Below are 21213 nucleotides of genomic sequence, written 5' to 3' on the forward strand. Positions count from 1 at the left end.
AGGTCCTGGGGTCAAGATTGGTAGAGCCCTCAAACGACTACCTTGTAATTTCCCCAGACAGAAGTCTACCTACGCAACTTTTGCTACCAGACATTGTTTCTTTTCCACTTTTTCACTATCATGAAAAAAATATCACCACTGGATTAATAACTATATAAATGTCTAGGGACCTCATCACATAGAGGTCGAGAAGCCAGGGGACAGCAAGGGACAGTGCGGGAAAACATGGGGCAGCGTCATGCTGCATTCCCTTACCATCAGGGATTGTGGGATCCCTTTCCACGACGTTTCCCTGCCATCCCCAGTTTCCCGTTGCTTTTTTCCCAGCTTCTTCTATGAGGAGTCGGGTGTACACCCATTTCCTCTGGGCTCCACTTTTCAACACTGCGGCATGCTGCTGGCAAGGAGCCCTGCTGGATATAGCCTTGTATCATCTGATGGTTCTAGGGGAGTCCATGCTGGTAGCATACCAGCAATGCTAGGAAGTCCAGAGAAGATACTTCTGGATCTCCATGTGATGAGTCATAAGACTTTTATGGGCCAAGGTTTTCCCAACAGAGGCCCTGTAAGTGGGCAAGAGGGAAGCACATCCTATGGTACTACCCTGTTTCCCCAAAAATAAGACATCCCCGAAAAATAAGACGTAGTAGAAGTTTTGCTGAATTGCTAAATATAAGGCCTCCCCCGAAAGTAAGACCTAGCAAAGTTTTTGTTTGGAAGCATACCCAGCGCCTGACAAACAGAACACCAGAGCATGCAGGATTGGTAAATGTACATACCAGTTATACATGGAAATAATGGTAGTAACAAGAAATTCTTGATAGGATTCACAGCTTGTCTGGTTATGTTGGTTTGTGATGACAACTATTGTACAGTATATAATAAATGTTCATTTTTTGTTCAGCAGTAAATGTGAATTCTTCTTCATAGAAAAATAAGACATCACCTGAAAATAAGACCTAGCACATCTTTGGGAGCAAAAATTAATATAAGACACTGTCTTATTTTCGAGGAAACACGGTATTATCATCTCAATGATTTGGGTTTTAAGAGAAACACAGAGAAAATGTCTTTTGATTGTTCTTTTTAAAAAGTGACTGCTTTATATTAATGTCTTTTGTATAGGCAAATTGTACTGTTGCTTTCAAAGCTTCTGACAAATAGTCTCTAAAAACAGATTTTGTTGTAAGCAGATTTTATTGTGGCAGTTGTGTGCCTTTAAATTGTTTCAGACTGATGGTAATCTATCATGAGATTTTCTTGACACAATTTGTTCAGCTGGGCTTTTGCCTTTAGCTTCCTCTGAAGCTGAGACTGGACTTCCATGGCTGAAAGGGAATTTGAACCCTGGTCTCCAAAATCACAGTCACCTTCCCTAAGCAGTTATGACATACCCTAATACCTGTTGTCATTTTCAGGGTTCCCCTGGTCGTTTTGGTCAAGACGGACTGATTGGTTTTGCAGGAATAAAGGGAGAAAAAGTAAGGTTTAAACTCAAATTCATTTAAAAACATTTACAATTTTTAAATCCAGTTTTGGGAGTTTCAGGTATCTTATACTTTTTCCAGAGCCACCTAAATGTATTAACAATTCATCATTCTTCTGTTAACGACTTCCAGACATCCAAGACACACCTATGCACAGATTGCCACAATGCATTGATAAGTCACAGTGTAGAAAGCAAATGAAGCATCAAGATTTCTTTAAGTTCAGCTATTTAATCAATGTGAATGGTGGGATGTGTGGGTTGAAACACTCCTAATGTACTGAACTTGTCCTGGGCTGGCTCAACACCATGAATGCTCTTTCCATGTGACTTTTGCCCAGATCACCCCATTCCTATTTGAATAAAAAGAACACATTTGTTGCTGTAGTTACTTGTCTCTGTTTCATGTGGACACTGCCAGGTGATGACAGATAGCAGTGTATGTTGTATGTAAAGTTATCTAATTGTGATGGTTCTTAAAGTGTATGGGTTGCCCACATGGCATCAGCAGCCTTACTCACACTAAAACACGGAAAACGAGTGAAGGAACTTTGAGCTGGTAGCAGCTTACCTCAGATCACCCAGTGGATTCATGACAAAGATTTCCTTATTCTCAGAGGACTACTTTAGACATGACGTGTGACTTACATAATTGTATAAGGTCTTTCAGAAAGATGGACCTAATTTGAAATTGCTATATTTCTCTAACCACAAACTGTTCATGAATGAAACACTTAACTTTTGAAAGGGTAGGGTGTACATTTTCAAGGGAATGCTACTAAATGCATCTCCCAGCACATAAACAGATGCTCGTCATTTGCAAGATAGTGACCCCGCAACATAAGGTCCAATTAGATATTTTCCATTTGTGGGGTTATTTTTAGATTTGTTTCTGGCTCGAAATGGCTAGAAAAACTTGATAACTTGATGTAACTCATTAAAAAAGTTGTAATCTTTGTGTAATTGTAACATGTTGCCATCTGGAAATATACTACTTCAAAAATGGGTCTATCATTTTGAAAACACTCTATTTACCAGCAATATTTTTTTCATCTAAAAACATCTATATGGAGTATGGATTGAGATTTAAAGGTTTGACACTTTTCCTAGCTGCACCACTTTCAAGCACCCCTTGAGCTTGCTATAAATGTCAGAAGGGAAAAAGAGGGTCCACAGTGGCCAGCTGGTTAACCTCCAGAACTTGCTGACCAGAATGTCAGTGTTTTGAATCTGTGGGACAGGGTGAGCTCCCATTGTTAGCCCAAGCTTGTGCAAACCTAGCAGTTCGAAAACGTGCAAATGTGAGTAGATCAATAGGTGTTACCTTCGGCGGGAAGGCAACAGTGCTCCATGCAGTTATGCCGGCCACATGGCCTAGGAGGCGTCTACAGACACCAGAGGCTCTTCGGCTTAGAAATGGAGATGAGCACCCCACCCTCTGATTCAGACTCAACTAGACTTAATGTCAAGGGGAAACCTTTACCTTTTCATGTGTTTTCCTTACAATGACTAATACCACCTTCAGAGCATTTTCTTTTATCAGACTCCTTCCTCCTCACACTGCCACAGTACCAAGTCAAATTGGACTCAGGCAATACAGTTCATTTCCATGTAAAGCATAAGGTATGGAGCTGCTCATGCTAAACCACAGTGGGCAGGTTCCAGCTATTGGTCTGTATTACCCTTTCCAGAAATCTACTTCCACTGGCTTTGGTGTTCAGTGGACATGTTTGTCTTTCATATCATGGAGTTTTTTCATGATTCATGTTTAAAAAACCAAAGTCTTCTAACCCTTCAAAACAACCGAGGCAGTAATTAAAAGGCTTTCTACAAACAAGAGTTACATAATTCAGCAAATAGGTACCAAGCTTAAAGCAGTTTTGTGAATTATATTTACAATAGCACTATAAAACAAAACTCAACATTAAAATGTCATTTTTTAAAAAAACATTCCTCTTGTGATCAATGAGGAATGAACATTACGGGCTATACTTATGGATCACGTGAATTACTGTTGTATTGGGTTAAATGCTATTAATTGTTTTACAGTAGAGTCTCACTAATCCAAGCCTCGCTTATCCAAGCCTCTGGATAATCCAAGCCATTTTTATAGTCAATGTTTTCAATATATCGTGATATTTTGGTGCTAAATTCGTAAATACAGTAATTGCAACATAACATTACTGCGTATTGAACTATTTTTTCTGTCAAATTTGTTGTATAACATGAAGTTTGGGTGCTTAATTTGTAAAATCATAATCTAATTTGATGTTTAATAGGCTTTTCCTTAATCCCTCCTTATTATCCAAGATATTAGCTTATCCAAGCTTCTGTCGGCCCGTTTAACTTGGATAAGTGAGACTCTACTGTAATTGTATCTTATTAATTTATTTTAAATGGTCATTTTATTGTACACTGTTTTTAAAGGCACTGAATTGTTGCCTATGTTGTAAAGCCACCTTGAGTCCTCTCCAGGGTTGAGAAAGGCGAGTAAAAGTGCCATAAATAAATAACACGTATAAGAAAGTTAAAGTGCCTAAGCTGGCCAATAATGCAAAAGGGTAACATTGGTAGCATAGGGTTTACAAATATATTGTAAACTCATTATATTTACTGGTATAATTGTGATATTATTACTGCATTTTTACATATGATGGAATGCTTGTTTATTTTAACAGTTTATCACTGATAATCTATTCTTTACCCATAGCCGTTGTGTTTTGTCTTAACAGGGTGATCAAGGTATACAGGGACCAGTTGGAAGAAAGGTAATAGAATAAATTACTGTTAACATTGTATTAATTAGAAAATAAACAGGTTTCCCAGAGATGGAGTTCTAAGGTGTAGTACTATGTGATATCATATGCAATAAGAATATGAAATGTGATGTTTGGAATGGGGTGATAATGTCTTCTTATTTTCAAGATAAAATAAGTGCTTAATTTCTGAAGGTGAAGAATTTCCTCCTTAAGCTTCCACGAGAACTTCACTTTCTGTCCCAAGAGAGAACCAGTGTCCACATTGCTAAGTGTTTGTAATAATCTTTGAGGCAGGAATAGAAAGCGTGTTCAAAAACATTGAGAAATTTGTTTCTGAAATGTTGGGAACTTCTAATGGTGAGAAATATTCAGTTAGGGACTTCTGCCCAACAGCATTTTCTCCACATGGAAAAGTTATAGATGATGCTGTTTCCTGTACAGAAGATGCTAGTTTTGATGCCAAAAACCCCCCACACTGATGCAAATTTGGCATAGAATAAATCCACATCAACAATATTGTCTGTGAATAAACAGTATTTTCTGTGCAGAAAATAATACAGAAATATAATTTTCTAAGCAGAATTTCTTTTCCTGTGTACAAAATTTTACATGCAACAGAAATCCCATGTACACATTTTGCATAGATAAGTCCTAAACTTCAAATAGTTTTTTAAAAAGTGCGCAGAATTGCTGAAATTACTCATTGTTTCCCTCTGAATGACATTAACAAGGATTTCTATCTTTACTTTAAGACCCTAACCACGTTAAGCTATGTGAATTATTGTCTCTTCCCACATATAGCTGGTTGAAGACCCGACTAAGTTTTCCCAGCAAATGAGGCATAGCAAAAAAAGCTGCTACTAAAGATTTGACAATTGTGATAAACCTTCTTCACAGAGCCTTAACAATCATATTGAACACTATGCTGAGAGAAGGGCAGGATAAAAGTGAAATAATATAAAGCAAAATCAACTTATTCAATGATTCCTAACTACCATTCCTTTTTGGGTGACAAAGTGGCGTACAAACAGTTTTGAAACCATAAAATTTAATTGATACAAGAGTTCTTTGAAACATGTCATCAAAACAAAGAGCAGCAGCAGATACAACGGACAAAGTGAGCCAATTGAAATGCCTTCGCAGACATATTTTTAGCTTGTGTGAAACAATTCCAATGCTAACATTAGTTGCATCTAACCCACAGTTGTAGCATCACAACTGTGAAGGCGTGTGACGCTCCTGGGGTCCATGGAAAACAGTCTCTCTGATGAGCATGAAAAGGCTAATATAGGAGGAGGTGTTTTTTTATTGCCTATTGAAGACCTTTTTATTTTCACATGCTTCCAAAGTTGTCTTTATTTTAATTAATTCAACTAAGCTATTTTTAACTTAGTGCTCTTATTGGTTTTCCTTTGCTTTAATTAAATTTTAAATGCTGTTTTAACATTATGACATAATTGTTATCTAAAATAAATAATAAATGAAGTTTGGGAGCAGGTTTTGTGTTTATATTATATTATATTTATTATGTGCTTATTTGTATTGATCAGGAGATTAAAGGATGGTGACAAGGATGTGCAAAACTACACATGGTCAAGGTTAATACAAAGCAATGCCATATTATCAAAATCTTATGTTTTTTCTCTCTTAGGGTGATCCAGGAGTGATAGGACCACCAGGCCCTAAAGGCCAGGCAGGAGCTAATGGGGAACCTGGGCAACCAGGGCCTCCTGGACCCCCAGGACCACCGGGCCCAGGTTATGGGTTTGGATTCGAGGTATTTTGCTTAAATCTTCTGCGTAATTAACTTTTTAAGAGAGAATATACCAGCTATGTAACCTGACGTTGTTCAACTTGCAATTTTGTTTTGCTCTGGCTGAATCATGCCCATATTTGAAATTTCTCTTTCCTCCCTGCACATTCCATCTAATCTACCAAAATTTAAAATAGGTTGGTGAATAACAGTGTCATAATGATAACTATAGTACAAGGTATTTCAAAAATAGGGACATGATTTGAAATTACTATATCACTGCAACAATCAACTTTTCATAAATAAACCTCTTACCACCAGAAAGAGTGGGGTATAGAGTTTCAAATGATTACAGCTAGACATCTCTAGGCTCAATCATTTGCAAGATGGCAACCCTGCAACATAAGGCATGGTGTGTTCTGTAATTCAGCAAGACTGAATCCGTAATTGAGGTGGGATCTTTTCAAATTATTGATAAGTGAATTAGATATGGGATACGAATTTACAAATACAATCAACCAAGTTTATGACAAACAAGAAGATAAAATTAAAATAAATTCATTAGAATCCAAATATTTCAAAATAACAAAAGGAACTAGACAGGGGTGCCCGTTATCCCCTCTCCTATTCGTCTTTTCAATGGAAATGTTACCAACATTTTATCATTGATCCACCAGTGTCAAAGATTATGCATCCTTGGTTATGACAATTTGAAGAAACAGGCTTTTTATGTAAGGGTAAGAGCTTATACATACTGCTTTGAAATTGGGTTCACAGTTTTGAAACACCATGTATATTCCTGAGATGGCTACCTTCATTCTCAGAACTATAAATCAAAATACCAATTTCCACAGGTAATACATGTGTTTATTGCTCACCTGCAAATGTGTGTAAGAACCTTGTAACTCTGCACTGACAGCTTAAGTGAATTTTTTTTAGAATATATGCCACCTCTTGTATTCATTGCTGCTATTTCATTTGACAGTTTAAACAATCTGGAAGACTGAGGGCGCTTCCAGACAGCCCCTAAAATACGGGGCCTGTTGGACTTTTACCTGAGGCATCCAAACGATGCTTCAGGTAGAGGCAAATTAATTTGGGACAAATTAAGAGGTCCCTATAGTTGCCGTTCCCACCCTGCAAATAAAATATCAATTTATTGCATACACCAAACTATCTGTGACTCTAGGTTGAGGCCTTCTGCTTGTTATTTGAGGAAAGTGTAATCTTTGACAAGGAGCCCCGGTGGCGAAGTGCGTTAAAGCACTGAGCTGGAGACCGAAAGGTCCCAGGTTCAAACCCCGGGAGCGGCGTGAGCGGCCGCTTTTAGCTCCAGCTCCTGCCAACCTAGCAGTTCGAAAACATGCCAATGTGAATAGATCAATAGGTACCACTCTGGCGGGAAGGTAACGGCACTCCATGCAGTCATGCCAGCCACATGACCTTGGAGGTGTCTACGGACAATGCCGGCTCTTCGGCTTAGAAATGGAGATGAGCACCAACCCCCAGAGTCAGACATGACTGGACTTAACGGCAGGGGAAACCTTTACCTTTTTACTAATCTTTGACAAACTCTGCAGCTTTTCCATCCTCATGTTTTGCAAAAGTATGCTTTCAATTTCTGAGAGATTTCTTCCAAATGGCTCAAAAAGAGAGTACAAACCTTGAAAGGATGAGGCAGGGGTCCCCAAACTAAGTCCCGTGGGGCAGATGGGATTCTCCAAGGTCATTTATTTGGCCCCCACCCTCAGTTTTAGACTTAGGCTCGCCCTAAGTCTGAAATGACTTGAAGGTACATAACAACAACAATCCTAATTTACTTGACTATCTCATCAGCAAGAAACAGGCCCACACTTCCCATTGAAATCCTAGTAGGTTTATGTTGGTTAAAATTCTTATTTGTAAATATTGTATTGTTCTTTCATTGATTTATTTTTTGCACTACAAATAAGATATGTGCAGTGTGCATAGGAATTTGTTCATTTTTTTTAAAAAAAACTATAGTCCGGGCCCCCAACACTCTGAGGAGCCGTGGACCGGCCCTCTGCTTTAAAAGTTTGAGGATCCCTAGGATGAGGTTCTAACCTTGCAATCTAATTGTGTGGAGCAGATGTAACTGAAGCTAGAAAAGATCTGTAAAGTTACAGATACAGTAGAGTCTCACTTATCCAACATAAATGGGCCGGCAGAATGTTGGATAAGCAAATATGTTGGATAATATGTTGGGCTCGGGCTGTGGCGCAGGCTGGAGAGCAAGCCAGCTGTAACCAGCTGCAATGAATCACTCTGACCAGGAGGTCATGAGTTCGAGGCCCGCTCGGAGCCTATGTTTGACTTGTCTTTGTTCTATGTTAAAAGGCATTGAATGTTTGCCTATATGTGTAATGTGATCCGCCCTGAGTCCCCTTCGGGGTGAGAAGGGCGGAATATAAATGCTGTAAATAAATAAATAAATAAATAAGGAGGCTTTACAGAAAAGCCTATTAAACATCAAATTAGGTTATGATTTTACAAATGAAGCACCAAAACATCATGTTAGACAACAAATTTGACAGAAAAAGTAGTTCAATATGCAGTAATGCTGTGTAGTAATTACTGTATTCATGAATGTAGCACCAAAATATCACGATGTATTGAAAACATTGACTACAAAACTGCGTTGGATAATCCAGAACATTGGATAAGCGCGTGTTGGATAAGTGAGACTCTACTGTAGTATAACCTTTCTTCATATTTATTAGGATATGGAAGGATCAGGAATCACTGGCTTGTCAAGTGAATCTCGAATCCCAGTATCCAGGGGGCAAAACGTAAGTAAATATGATAGTGGCAGTTTTTTTATATCTGAGAACTTGGATTGTTCTAAATCCATTTAGGCATAATCTGTGGGTAGAGTGACTATTTTGACTTGGCACAACGTATTTCCCTTGTTGTATTTCGTTCTTCTGTTGTCTAATCATTGATAATATTGATGCAGCTCCATCCTGTTTCATAGTTCCAAAAGCAATTCACAATCCAGTTTTGGAAATAGCATGAATGGAAGAGAACACAGTGACAGGTAAAGTCGCGTACACTAAGAGGAGATGATCAGGTTTATGTTCTGATCCAGAATTGAGAATTACATCATTCCATTCAAATTCAAGCAGCTACAGGTTTTCCCATCTAAGCTATTCAAGCAAATCTACTCGCTGTGTCAAGTGATGGGGTAATGAAAAGAAGTGGGTTTTGAAGAGGATGCAACTAACACCAGCTGTTATCACAAGAGTTCTCTTGTAGCTGTTCATAGATACTGTTGTGTCATAATGGATTCTTTCAGATGCAATGGCAATCATTCTTTTAGATTTTCTTAATCCAATTATGGGTCTTTCAGAGAAGGTTTTGACAGTGTAATTGCCTCCTCTCATCTATTGAATTTTATTGGGCCAATACCCAATTTTCTATTCGTATGATGCCATTTTCCATTTATAAGCCTCTTGATTTTTCTCCACTCCTGCTTCCAGCTTTTCTCTTACCAGTGAAAATTCTATTAAGGAAAGAAAGGCAGTAGAGATACAACCATATATTGTATTAAAAGGTCTACTGCTCCTTCCTGCCCCATTATGTTTGTACAATGAAGGGAGTGCGCTCCAGGGGTTATTTCTGATATGGCAGACTATTCTTTATTCTTAAATATTAGGTGCTTATTGTATTTTGTCCCTTTATGAAGTCGGTAGAAATGAATGCCCAATTTTTCCAGCCATCAGTTGCATGAATTTCAAAGTGAAATGTCATGGTGTATCACACTAATACTTCACACCATTAATTTCCTAAGTAATCCAAAGATTTACCTAGATGTCATTACCTGGCTATACTTTTCATAAGGAGGTAACATTTAGGATTTCAAAATCCAATGAAAGTGAAAGGAAAGATTTAGAAACAAACAAATAGAAATTGTCATACAAAATTCTGATTGTTGTTCTGTTGTGGAGAGAGAACTTGACTTGGACTATTGAGAATCGAGTTTGCTGCGGAAAAGTGAAGTTCCAGACTCTTGGGAGGAGGCGAATATATCTCATCCCAAAACAAGAGAGAGACGCAGAACATGTGAAGAATTATAGGCCAAACTCATTACTAAATTGTAATTATAATCTATTTGCAGAGCTTTTAGCAAATATTTTTAAAAGAATTTTGGTTAAAATTGTAAATAAAAACCAAGCAGGCTTTCTTCCAGGCAGAGAGTTAATTCATAATGTGAGAATGATTTTAAATCTAATAGATGTAGGTGAACATGATCCCAAGAGAAAGATTGCATTGTTATTTCTTGATGCTGAGAAAACGTTCAATAGTGTTCATTTCAAAATTTACAAATAATTAAGGGAGTAAAGATTTTTGAGAAATGGAGAAAGGATATGGTTAAATTTTTATGGAGTGGAAAGAAGGCTAGAATTGCATATAGAAATCTAATAGATGCAAAAGACAGAGGAGGATTAGCGCTTCGAGATCTTAAATAGTATTATGAAGCTGCAGGCTTTAGTTGGTTAAAAGACTGGATAAAATTAGAAAATCGAGCTTTACTTAGTCACGATCTAAGATTTGGCTGGCATGCCTACCAATGGTATGGAAAAGAGATGACTAATAAAGCTTTTAGTAGGCATCCTATAAGAGCTAAATCTTGGTTTTGCCATTTTAATATAAAAAACATGATTTTACAATGCCACAATTTTGATATTTGTAATAGATCCTGGAACCAAACCACAGGGGAACCCAAGGACCCACTATACACATATCGTCAATGTGGAAAACAAATGTAGAAAACATAGGCTAATAAAAATTAAAGTTCACAAGAATGACCTATATCCATTATGATGAAATCAGAGTAGCATCTTTTGGAATGTGCCAGTAATAAAGAAATGGAATTTGCCAAAAGATGTACAGGCAGTCCCTGAGTTACAAACATCTGACTTGCAAATAACTCATAGTTAAGAACAGGGGTGAGACAACAGGAAGTGAGAGAAATCTATCTCTCGGAAGAGAAATTCACTCCTAAAAAAGTTATCATGGGGGGAAAGGTGTCTCCACTGAAACTCTACTTACTTACTTACTTACTTAGGCGATCCCTCGTTGTCAGAGTATGATTGTCTTCCAGGTGTTGTGTCCTGGCAGTGGATATGTAGGTGACTGTGCATGTTCTTCCACAGTGAGGACATTGGTTTCAAGTTGGAAGGTGGTCCCAATCAGGATTGGCTTGACATGCTTTCCTCTTGGCACGTTTCTCTCTTTTGCCCTCCATTCATGCCTCTTCAAATTCCACAGCACTGCTGGTCACAGCTGACCTCCAGCTAGAGCACTCAAAATTTGGCTTGTTGTGGAAACAAGGATTGGTGATAAAGTTTCAGTGGAGACACTTTTTTCCCCATGATAACTTTTTCAGGAGTAAATTTTCCCTTCCGAGAGACATTTGTAGGGATACCAAGGTGCTTGTTTATAAAGCTATTGTCCTTCCAACCCTGTTATACGCCTGTGAAATATGGACTGTCTACAGACATCACACTCAACTCCTGGAACGATTCCATCAGCATTGCCTTCGAAGAATCCTGCAAATCTCTTGGAAAGACAGGCGGACAAATGTCAGCATGCTGGAAAAAGCAAAGACCAGCAGCACTGAAGCAATGCTCTTATGCCATCAGCTCCACTGGACTGGCCACGTTGTCCAAATGCCCAATCACCATCTCCCAAAGCAGCTACTATACTCCCAACTCAAGTACGGAAAACGATGTTGGTGGACAGGAAAAGAAATCTTAAAATGGGTTTAAAACCAACCTTAAAAACTGTGGCATAGACACCGAAAACTGGGAACCCTTGGTTTGGGGCTGTGCCTTGTGAGCTTTGTGAAAGCTAGCTCCACTGAGGCTGTAAATATATGTAACATTTTCTTACAGGGTCCAGCTGGAGAGATGGGCCTACAGGGACCAATAGGACCAAAGGTAAATAAATGTAGTAAACTGTCTGTTAATTGGAGTGTTTTTGTACTTATTTCAAGAATTCAATTTGTCACCTCAACTGTATTCTGGTTCTTTTATTTTTTATGGACATCAGATCCTCAAACTGTAAAGCTTTCAAGGTGGTAAACACAGGGATGTTTTGCACATTCAGAATAAAACGTTTTTTTAAAGTGCAAACATTTTGACCTCCTAAAACTGGCATTCAATATCAGTAAACTTTGTTTATCAATGCTTTCTTTTAACTCATCCAAGCATAGCAACGATCTTTTTAAAACAAAATGTTGGTGATATTGGCCCTTTCTTAAGCTCTTGTTGCTGCCTTTAAGACAGTTTAGAATTGAGTGCTACTATTTATTAATCCTAATGTTCATCTTTGTTAAGTGAAGTTTGTACTGTAAAATTTTATTATTTCACTTTATATATTTGTTTTTCAGGGAGATAAAGGAGACCCTGGAGTAGAAGGCTCACCTGGTTCAAAGGTCAGGCTTTAAATATAATGTATAAAAAGGTAAAGGTTTCCCTTGAAGTTAAGTCCAGTTATGTCTGACTCTGGGGGTTGGTGCTTATCTCCATTTCTAAGCCGAAGAGCTGGCGTTTCCGTAGACACCTCCAAGGTCATGTGGCTGGCATGACTGCATGGAGCGCCATTACCTTCCCGCCGGAGCGGTACCTAACGATCTACTCACATTGGCATGTGTTCGAACTGCTAGGTCGGTAGAAGCTGGAACTAACAGCGGGCGCTCACTCCGCTCCTGGGATTTGAACCTGGGACCTTTCGGTTTGGTAGTTCAGCAGCTCAGTGCCTTAATGCACTTCACCACCGGGGCTCCAATATAATGTATACACTGGGCCAAAACTAACAAAATGAATTTCAACAAAGACAAATGTAAGATACTACATTCAGGCAGATCAAGGTAATTTCAATGCAACCTTGCTCTGGATTAACCTAAATTGGGGGAAATCCTGAATTCTGACCCAGGATTTGGATTTTCCCCTAATTTAGGGGCTGTCAAGACAGTCTTCTCCATCAGAATCAGACTGCAGGATAGTGGCATGTGTTGTATAGCCACTGCACTTGGAAGCTAGTTTGAAGCAGCATCACTTCACATATCAGTGTAGATGTGTCCAACACTCAAACCACACTACATCATGCTAGTTCTTACAATACACATTTTGAACATACTTACATTATCCATTGTTTATGTGGTGTAGCCAATATAAACATTAAAATGATGCCATAGTCACACTCACTTAATTAGTAAAATGTTCTGACAGCTTTTTTACTTGCTGTCACTTAGAAAACAACAGAATGTGGAAATAGACTTTTTTCTTCGTTTTCTTCTGAGCTCTAATTTCTAGATATTTTTGAATGTCTGACAAGTTGTAGAACATAACATTGAAAACATATTTGGCTTAGAAAATTGTCAGCAATTTAACAACTGAGGAAAGATGGTATGAAAAGTTAAATTCTCATATATTCTCCAAGTTATGAACAAGATAGGTTCTGTAGGTTTGTTCTTAAAGTTGAATTTGTTTGTAAATTGGTACATATTTTAAGTATAACTACAGCCAAATATGTGTGTGTGTGTTTGTGATATATATATAGAGGGGGGGGGGGAGGGAGAGAGAGAAGGGGGGGCTTTGAATAGTATAGGGAAGGATTAACGCCCCTATGGTGTTTGTTTGGCTGCTGTGCCCCTGTTCAGAAGATTTCACCTCACCTGGTGTCACTGTGATCAGGTATGTAGCCGGGGGGAGGGGGGGCTTGAGGGCTTCAGCTCCAGTATTCTAATCATTAGCCATGACTAGAGCTGATGAGAATTGTGATATAATAATGCCTGGAGGGCTGTTTGGTCAGGACAGTGGGTTTGAATTTAGATACAAAGCTTGTGGATATGATCCCACTTTAAAATGTCCTTTAACCTTTTCCCAACCTTAGAGCCACAAGTGCTGTTGGGATGCAATTCCCATTATCCCCAGTCTCCATGGTGGATAATCAAAAGTGATGGGAGTTGTCATTCTATAACATCTGGGGACCCAAAATAAGTAAAAACTTAAGAGCACCAACTACTATGTAAAATATACCATTTATCCACAGATTCTCTGTGCATGGATGCAATGGTCCTTTGAAGACAACCATAAGGCTGATCTGCCCCTTGATAAAAATGAGTTTGACACCCCTGAACCATGCCAAATGACAACTACTGAGTATAGGCATGCTAGTGTTGCTACCCCCAAACCACTCTTGAACACATGAAAAGTTAGAGGTCACCAAATAAGAAGCAAAAAGCATACTCAGAAAATGGTAGGATGCCAAGAATTTGTTAACAGGATTTTCTTTGAGTTTTTATTTTATAGAGGGTGAAAAGAGAGCCAGTATTGAGGGATTTTCTCTTCTTCTCTAGGATGGGCCCACAAATCTTGTTTCCTGATTAGTAACAGCTACTTAGAAACTCACATACAGTATAGGCGACAGTTCTAGTCTATAGGTTTGGTCTAAAATCACAGAGACTTCTTAATTTGAAAAGTTGTAAAAGCAGAATATGGCATGTAGAATATTAAAATAAATCAAATGACAATATTGTAAACATTTGTTGTTCTTATTTGAATAGGGAGAACAAGGTCCAGAAGGAAGGCCAGGATTTCCTGGTGTTGCTGGGCGCCCTGGTGATGAAGTACGTATGCAAGAAGAGTCTTTATACAATATTTTAAATTGTAGCGTTGGAAATGCACAGTTGAAATTTAGTTTAGGTGAGGGATTTGGGGACAGAGATTTGAGTGAGGGGCGGGTAGCATTCATAACAAGAATCAAAGGGGGAATGTTGCATATATTCACGATTACATTTGAGAACACTTATAGATACTAACTCTTTCAAGTGCCCCTGGATAATAATATTTTACAGTGTAAAATGTGAAGGATTTCAATAAATGTAGTCTGTGTTACTCTTCTTTTCCTATAATTAATGCTGGCTTTTCAATTCAGGGGCCCAAAGGAGATAAAGGTGACCCAGGTTCCAAGGTAAGAAGTAATGTAATGACATTTATTATTAATGAATATTAATTTGGCTATCAGTTATACAGAAAAGGCCATTTTAAGACTAAAAAATTCTTCTGTTGAAATAGGGTGAAGCAGGACAAGATGGTGCTAGGGTTGTGGGTCCACCAGGTCCTCCCGGACCACCAGGTCCTGTTATAGCCATTCCAAGGGTAAGTACTATTTAACTAGAGCTAAGGATATATTGTTATTCTGCAACATCATTTGTAGCTTTGTGTGCTATTACAAAACTTCAAATTGTCAATGGTTCTACCTCAAGATTGAAGCAGTAGCAGATTGCCACCTTACAGTTCCTGTCACCTGACATAACCAATTGCTGGTGCTCCACCTCCCTATGACAATCCAATAACCCCAGATCAGGTTTGGGTACTTACTTTGTGTGGCATGGCCAATTTGCTCCTGTGTTAGCATGCCAGCACCGACGTAATGTTAGGAAGTGGAATTGTCCTCTTCTCCCAGTCTTCCCTGACAGCAATTAAAAATTGAGGGTTTTTTTTTTAAAAAAAATCACTAATGTTTGCTAAAATTGCAAAGTTATTTTAATGAAATAAGTATATATGAAAAATACCAGAGCAACAGAAATGCATGGCGGGAGAAGTTATGCACCTAACTGGAAGTGGTAACGCAATGCAGTTGTTCAACACTTCAATGTGTGGTAGCGATGGTCCACATATTGGTGAATTTTCAGTATCTCTGATCATGGAAATAACCCGGGATAGTAGTATCGTGTGATAAAGACCCAGCATACAATATTTCTTCATGTAATCAAAATTCCAGTTCAATATGTATCTCTTTCGGAATTTAAAGTTTGTAGAGGAAGGACGTGTGTGAGAATGCACATGTCACTCCCATATTTGAGTTTATTTTGTGATTTTAAAACATGTGTTTTCTTCCTTCATACATTGTTTTAGTTGTAGTAATTACAGAGACATGGAGATAACAACACCTTTTTTATGGTTCAATGTACACAAAATTTCTTTCATGCACAAAATTATTTTAAAATATTGTATATAAAGGCATATATGAGACATAAATGAATTTCATGTTTGGACTTGGATCCCATCTAAAAGATACATTATGCATACACAAGTATTCCCAAATTCCCCTCAAAATATATATCAAAATCCTAAACACATCTGGTCCCAAGTATTTGAGATAAGAAATACTCTCATAGTAAGTCGTACTAATCATGCTTTCTGAACAGTTCTAGAAATGTGTAAGCATTCTAGAAAAACAATGAATTTCTTTTTCCATATCTTTTTCAGTCTTTGCTCAATGCTTCAGGCCTAACTTTCAACATTTCTGAAATCAAAGGACTTGTCGGGCCTCCAGTGAGTATGTCTTAATTAAAATAATGTTTTGGTTTATTTAATTTTCTGTGCCATTTTCTGTGATCCTTATGTACTAATTCTACTAACGTCTTGTAATTCTTTGAGATTTATAACAATGACTTCCTGAGTTTATTGTTGCTATTGTATTCTTTAACTTGGGAATTCTAGAGTTTTCTTGGAAAGATTCATTCAGAGCTTAGCATTGCTTTTCTTTTAGGCTGAGAGAGTGTAACATGCCCAATGTCACCTAGTGGGTTTTCATGACCGAGTGGATATTCCAACCCTGATCTCTCAAAATCTTAGACCACACTAAAACCAAGACATAATCTGTGGGTACTTCTACGCATGTTGTAAAACCTGGAAGTAACTGTGTTAAAAGGGTGGTGGTGACTAAACGACGTTTAGCCAACATGCAGCAGGGATCGGGTTAAGAGATAAAAAGCACATGTTTAAAAGGTGTACTTAAAACCTGGTTCCACCCCAAAAATGTTCACCTTCACATGCCTGTTTATCCCTACAGTCATGCAAAACATGTGCTTTCCTTCCCTCCCCGCTGTGTAGACTGCTCCAGCACATGTATGCTTTTAAAAAGCCTGAAACAGCTGATCAGTCAAACAGACACACATGTAATTCAAGTTCCCGGACTTGACAGGTCTGCATGTGAACCTGCTCTCAGGTCCCAGGATTTTTTGTCTTTCATTTAAAACACAGATTTTGGTGCTACCTGGAAGCGCACTGACTGTATGAATTCCTGACATACTAGTATCTACATCAAATGTCACACTCGTGATAGCATAAGGATTTTCATTTGCTTCCCACAGTCTTCTCCAGCACCAAAACCTTACTCTGGAGACTTTTCTACCACTCCAAAGCAAATTTTAGGGTGAATAGGTTGCAAAAGAAGAGATCAAAGTTCTCTCTGTGTGTGTACTGTTGCTTTGGCCAGTGGTTTATGATTGTATTCTGTTGGCTCCAGAAGTATTATCTGTTTCTAACATGTACAACATAATCAAAAGAAATGATGGGAAGTTAACATTAGTCAGTATGTAATGGATAACTTTTAAAAAAAATGAGAATAGCTTTTTTATAGTTCTCAGGATGAACTTGATTCCTTAAAAAGGCAAAAAAATTGGTATGAGCAGTTAGCTGATTTTAATATTCAACATCAAAATACTCCTGGCTGGTTCACCATCTTCCCCCAATGAAGGCTGGATCTACACTGCCATATAATGCAGTTCCAGAATGCAAATTCACTGCATTGAACTGGAATATATGAGCCTACACTGCCATATAATCCAGCTCAATGCCAGCTTTCATGCATTCCATAAAATATTATTTTCTTTGGCTTCCAGACATCTGTGACATGTTTCTTTCCTTTTCAACCTATATACATTTTATATATTTCTGCGACTACTAAAATCATATGATTATAATCATGATCTGGAACAGCAATACATTGAGCGCTTTATTCATTTCAGAAAGAACACTTGGGTTTTCATTCCAAGTCCCAGCATAATGCCAAAAGTTACCTTCCTGGCAAGGACCAGGAAGCTGAACAAATTCTCAGTCAATTCCATACATAATACAGTGTTGTTTATTAATTATGTTCATACCCTTTTTCCCCTCTGAACGTGAAGAGCCTTACATATCTCATTCATGGAACATGCTTAGTTTCAGAAGCTTCACGGCATAATTTTCTCCCAAGAATGTCTAACAATATTGTATTTCTTCAATTCTAAGATACATTTCTAAAAACAGGGTGCATCTTAGAATCATGGGTGTATCTTATGTATTTTATTAGTGGTGGAAGAAGCTGAAATTAGGGTGTGTCATACAATCAATGATATCTTACAGCTGAAGAAATATGATAATTGTTATCACAAGCTTTTCATATAGTTTGTGCTTAAATACAGCATTGTGGTTCCATTTTGATTATCAAATAATAAAAGATATATTAGAGTTTCCATCCAAATATAAATTACAGTAGTTATATAAATTTTAGATCTGCATTCGTTCTCTGATAGTAAAAAGAAGCAGACTTTGTTTTGAGATCAAGCATGCACCAGTCAAAGCATTCACAGTCTTAAAAGAAGACTTTATTTTTCACGTGCGAAAACAGAACATCTTTTTAAAGAAGGCACTGTCTAGCCACAATGACTGTATGTAAATGTATTATAAATATTTTATTTATTGATGTCCGGATTCATTTGGGTGCACCTTTTAACCACCGAAAGATAGTACAGGTAATCGATTTATCCAGAAGCTTAGTCAACTAAAGATTGCTATACTATATAATGTACTCATAACATATATAGGAAATGTTTTCTTATTTTCTACATTTCGAAAGATTTAAACTGATAAATTCAAGTAAAAAATCTGATGCAATTTTCATATGTGAAGACATCCCGAATGAAAGCACAAATGACCAGGACATCAAATAATTTACTGTCTGCCTAGTAGCCATGGTAACACATTGGACACTTTGGATGCATCAATAAACTAGAACAATTTACAGAATTCTAGCTTATTGGGGATAGGGAAGTGTGATAGTACATACTGCCTGATCCATTTCATTGTAAGTGATATCAGCAACACATAACACAGACCTGCCAGATCTTTCTTAACTGTGATATCTGATTCAGTGTTCTTGCTTGTTTCTCCTTGAAGAAGCCAGAGTATAAGCCAAAGCTTTTTTTAAAGATTTCTCACTTGTCATTATGTCTCGGCACAGTCATTGTACAAAATCAGATCTGGCCTGCTTTGTAAAGACTGTGTTTTTCAGAACCTGGAAGATTTTTCAATTAAATGTCAGTGAGTATTACACTGAGCAGTGTTATGCATTACAGATTTATTTGTATAATTTCATGGCACTTTTAAGTAAAGTCTTTGAAGCTTTTATTCACTTTCTTTCAATACTTCTTTTCTTAATTGTGCCAAAATAAACTTTGTATTCCTGCCAATATATATTATGATCTCTTTATTCCTCTCTTTTCACTGAATTGTTTATAATAATAAACTGTTCTCCTTCTTTCTTAACTGTTGCTTCCAACTCTACTCTTTGATAATCACACTTTTATTGTTATTAAATTGGGTTAATTCTTTAAAATTGTTCTGCATTTTCTGATTATTTTTGCAGTTATGTCTTGCTACCGTGACATGTGCATACAGTATTTATACAGTCATTTGTTTGTTTTACAAAGAAATGATATGATTGAATAGTTCAGAACAGACAATAGGGATCCTCTATCCCCCTTATGACTTTGGAAATTCCATTCAACAGTATAAAAGAAGACAAAGAATTAATTGGCAATAAGATTAGAAAAGAATCATACAAAATAAGTGCATTTGCAGATGATTTAATACATATTACAAAAATATACAAAAATGGATTTAAAAAAATGAAGAATTTGGTAATTTATTGGGCTTAAAAATCAATAAGAAGAAGACAGTGATCTTGACAAAGAATATTACAAAGAAAAGACAAGAAGAACTAAAAGAAATAACGGGAATGGAAATCACAATAAAATAAAATACTTAGGAGTAATGATTACGGCAAAAAATCCCAATTACTGAAGAATAATTATGAAGAAAAATGGAAATAAAAAAGATCTAGGGAATTGGAAACACATAAACCTTTCACTAATGGGAAGAATTTTGACGAATAAAATGAATGTATTACCGAAAATGTTATTTCAAACAATTCCAATTATAAGAAATAATCATCTGTTTAAAAAATGGAATAAAGATATAACAACATTCATATGGATATCACCATTAGAAGCGATACAAAGAAGAGAATTCGGATGGGGAAAATGGCCAACCTACAAAGAAATGTTTCACAAACAAAATGGTCAATATATTTTAAAATCTCAAGAAGAAATTAAGAACTTCTACAAAAAATATTTCATTATTTCAATATAGACAAATAAAAGAATATTATAATAAAGATAGGGTGATGGGTTTTTCGGAAAAAGACTCCACTTGGGATAACTTACTATTAGTTGAGAAGAAGGAAATTACACAGAGACAGAACAAGTGAAAGATTGTATGGTGAAATGGGCAGCAAACTTTGCCAGCAAACCCCCCCCCCCCCCAAGAATTAAATGGTGGCCCTCTTCATCACGTGGCTTGAGAAGCACTGTTTTAAATGTTACAACAGTGGCATAGGAAATATTTTTCAGTGAGTTCAGCACTGTTGAAATGTTTAATGGTATATATAACCATATGGGTGTAGCTAATTATGCAGGTCATTGTCATGCATACACTGTTTAGCGAAATTCAAGAATAGTGATTGGGCGGCAACAATGCCTGTGATTGGTCATGCCCATGTGTTTATGTATTACAGTAGCTCAGTAATGAGATAGATGTCAATTAATTCCACATTAAGAAAGTTCTCTAATGTTCCGGTGCAGTTCAGAATGCAAAAAAAAGCATTCACAAATAGCAGATGCCCAGATACTACCTGCTCTATTTAACCAGGGTGAAATATCCTAATGTACTTTGTTCTTGTATTTTCCAGGGTCCAGATGGTATGCCAGGCCTGCCAGGATTTCCTGTAAGCACTGAGTTCTAAGTTTCTGAGACTGTACATAGTCACTGAGTCTCCTTGTGAAGAGAAAAAGTGGAGTATATAAACATAATAATACATATACGAGGGTTGAATGAAAAGTAATGCCTCCCCCTTCGTTACTTGTGTTTGGATGGGAATATTTTAATCAAACCTATGTGTAGTTTCCAAGAAAGAAACAGTTGTAGCCAATGGGCATAGCTATGGTACCAGTCCCTGGAACAATAAAAAATGTTAGTCCTCCACATCAGAAAAGCACTGCTTCTAATCATTTCACCACC

General features: G+C 37.3%; 1 protein-coding gene across 2 annotated transcripts in view; it reads left to right on the forward strand.

Annotated features, from left to right (window-relative positions):
- Positions 1–21213, forward strand: part of col15a1 (collagen type XV alpha 1 chain) — a 153706-nt gene that overhangs the window by 92383 nt on the left and 40110 nt on the right. For both annotated transcript variants that reach the window (XM_008112981.3, XM_008112980.3), the window contains exons 13-23: positions 1419–1481; positions 4219–4254; positions 5897–6022; positions 8740–8808; positions 11917–11961; positions 12414–12458; positions 14592–14654; positions 14963–14998; positions 15103–15186; positions 16300–16365; positions 20885–20920. In XM_008112981.3, the coding sequence (XP_008111188.2) occupies positions 1419–1481; positions 4219–4254; positions 5897–6022; positions 8740–8808; positions 11917–11961; positions 12414–12458; positions 14592–14654; positions 14963–14998; positions 15103–15186; positions 16300–16365; positions 20885–20920 (669 nt within the window). The remainder of the gene's footprint in view (positions 1–1418; positions 1482–4218; positions 4255–5896; positions 6023–8739; positions 8809–11916; positions 11962–12413; positions 12459–14591; positions 14655–14962; positions 14999–15102; positions 15187–16299; positions 16366–20884; positions 20921–21213) is intronic.

Source organism: Anolis carolinensis, chromosome 6 (assembly GCF_035594765.1).
Source record: "Anolis carolinensis isolate JA03-04 chromosome 6, rAnoCar3.1.pri, whole genome shotgun sequence".
Lineage (NCBI taxonomy): Eukaryota > Metazoa > Chordata > Lepidosauria > Squamata > Dactyloidae > Anolis > Anolis carolinensis.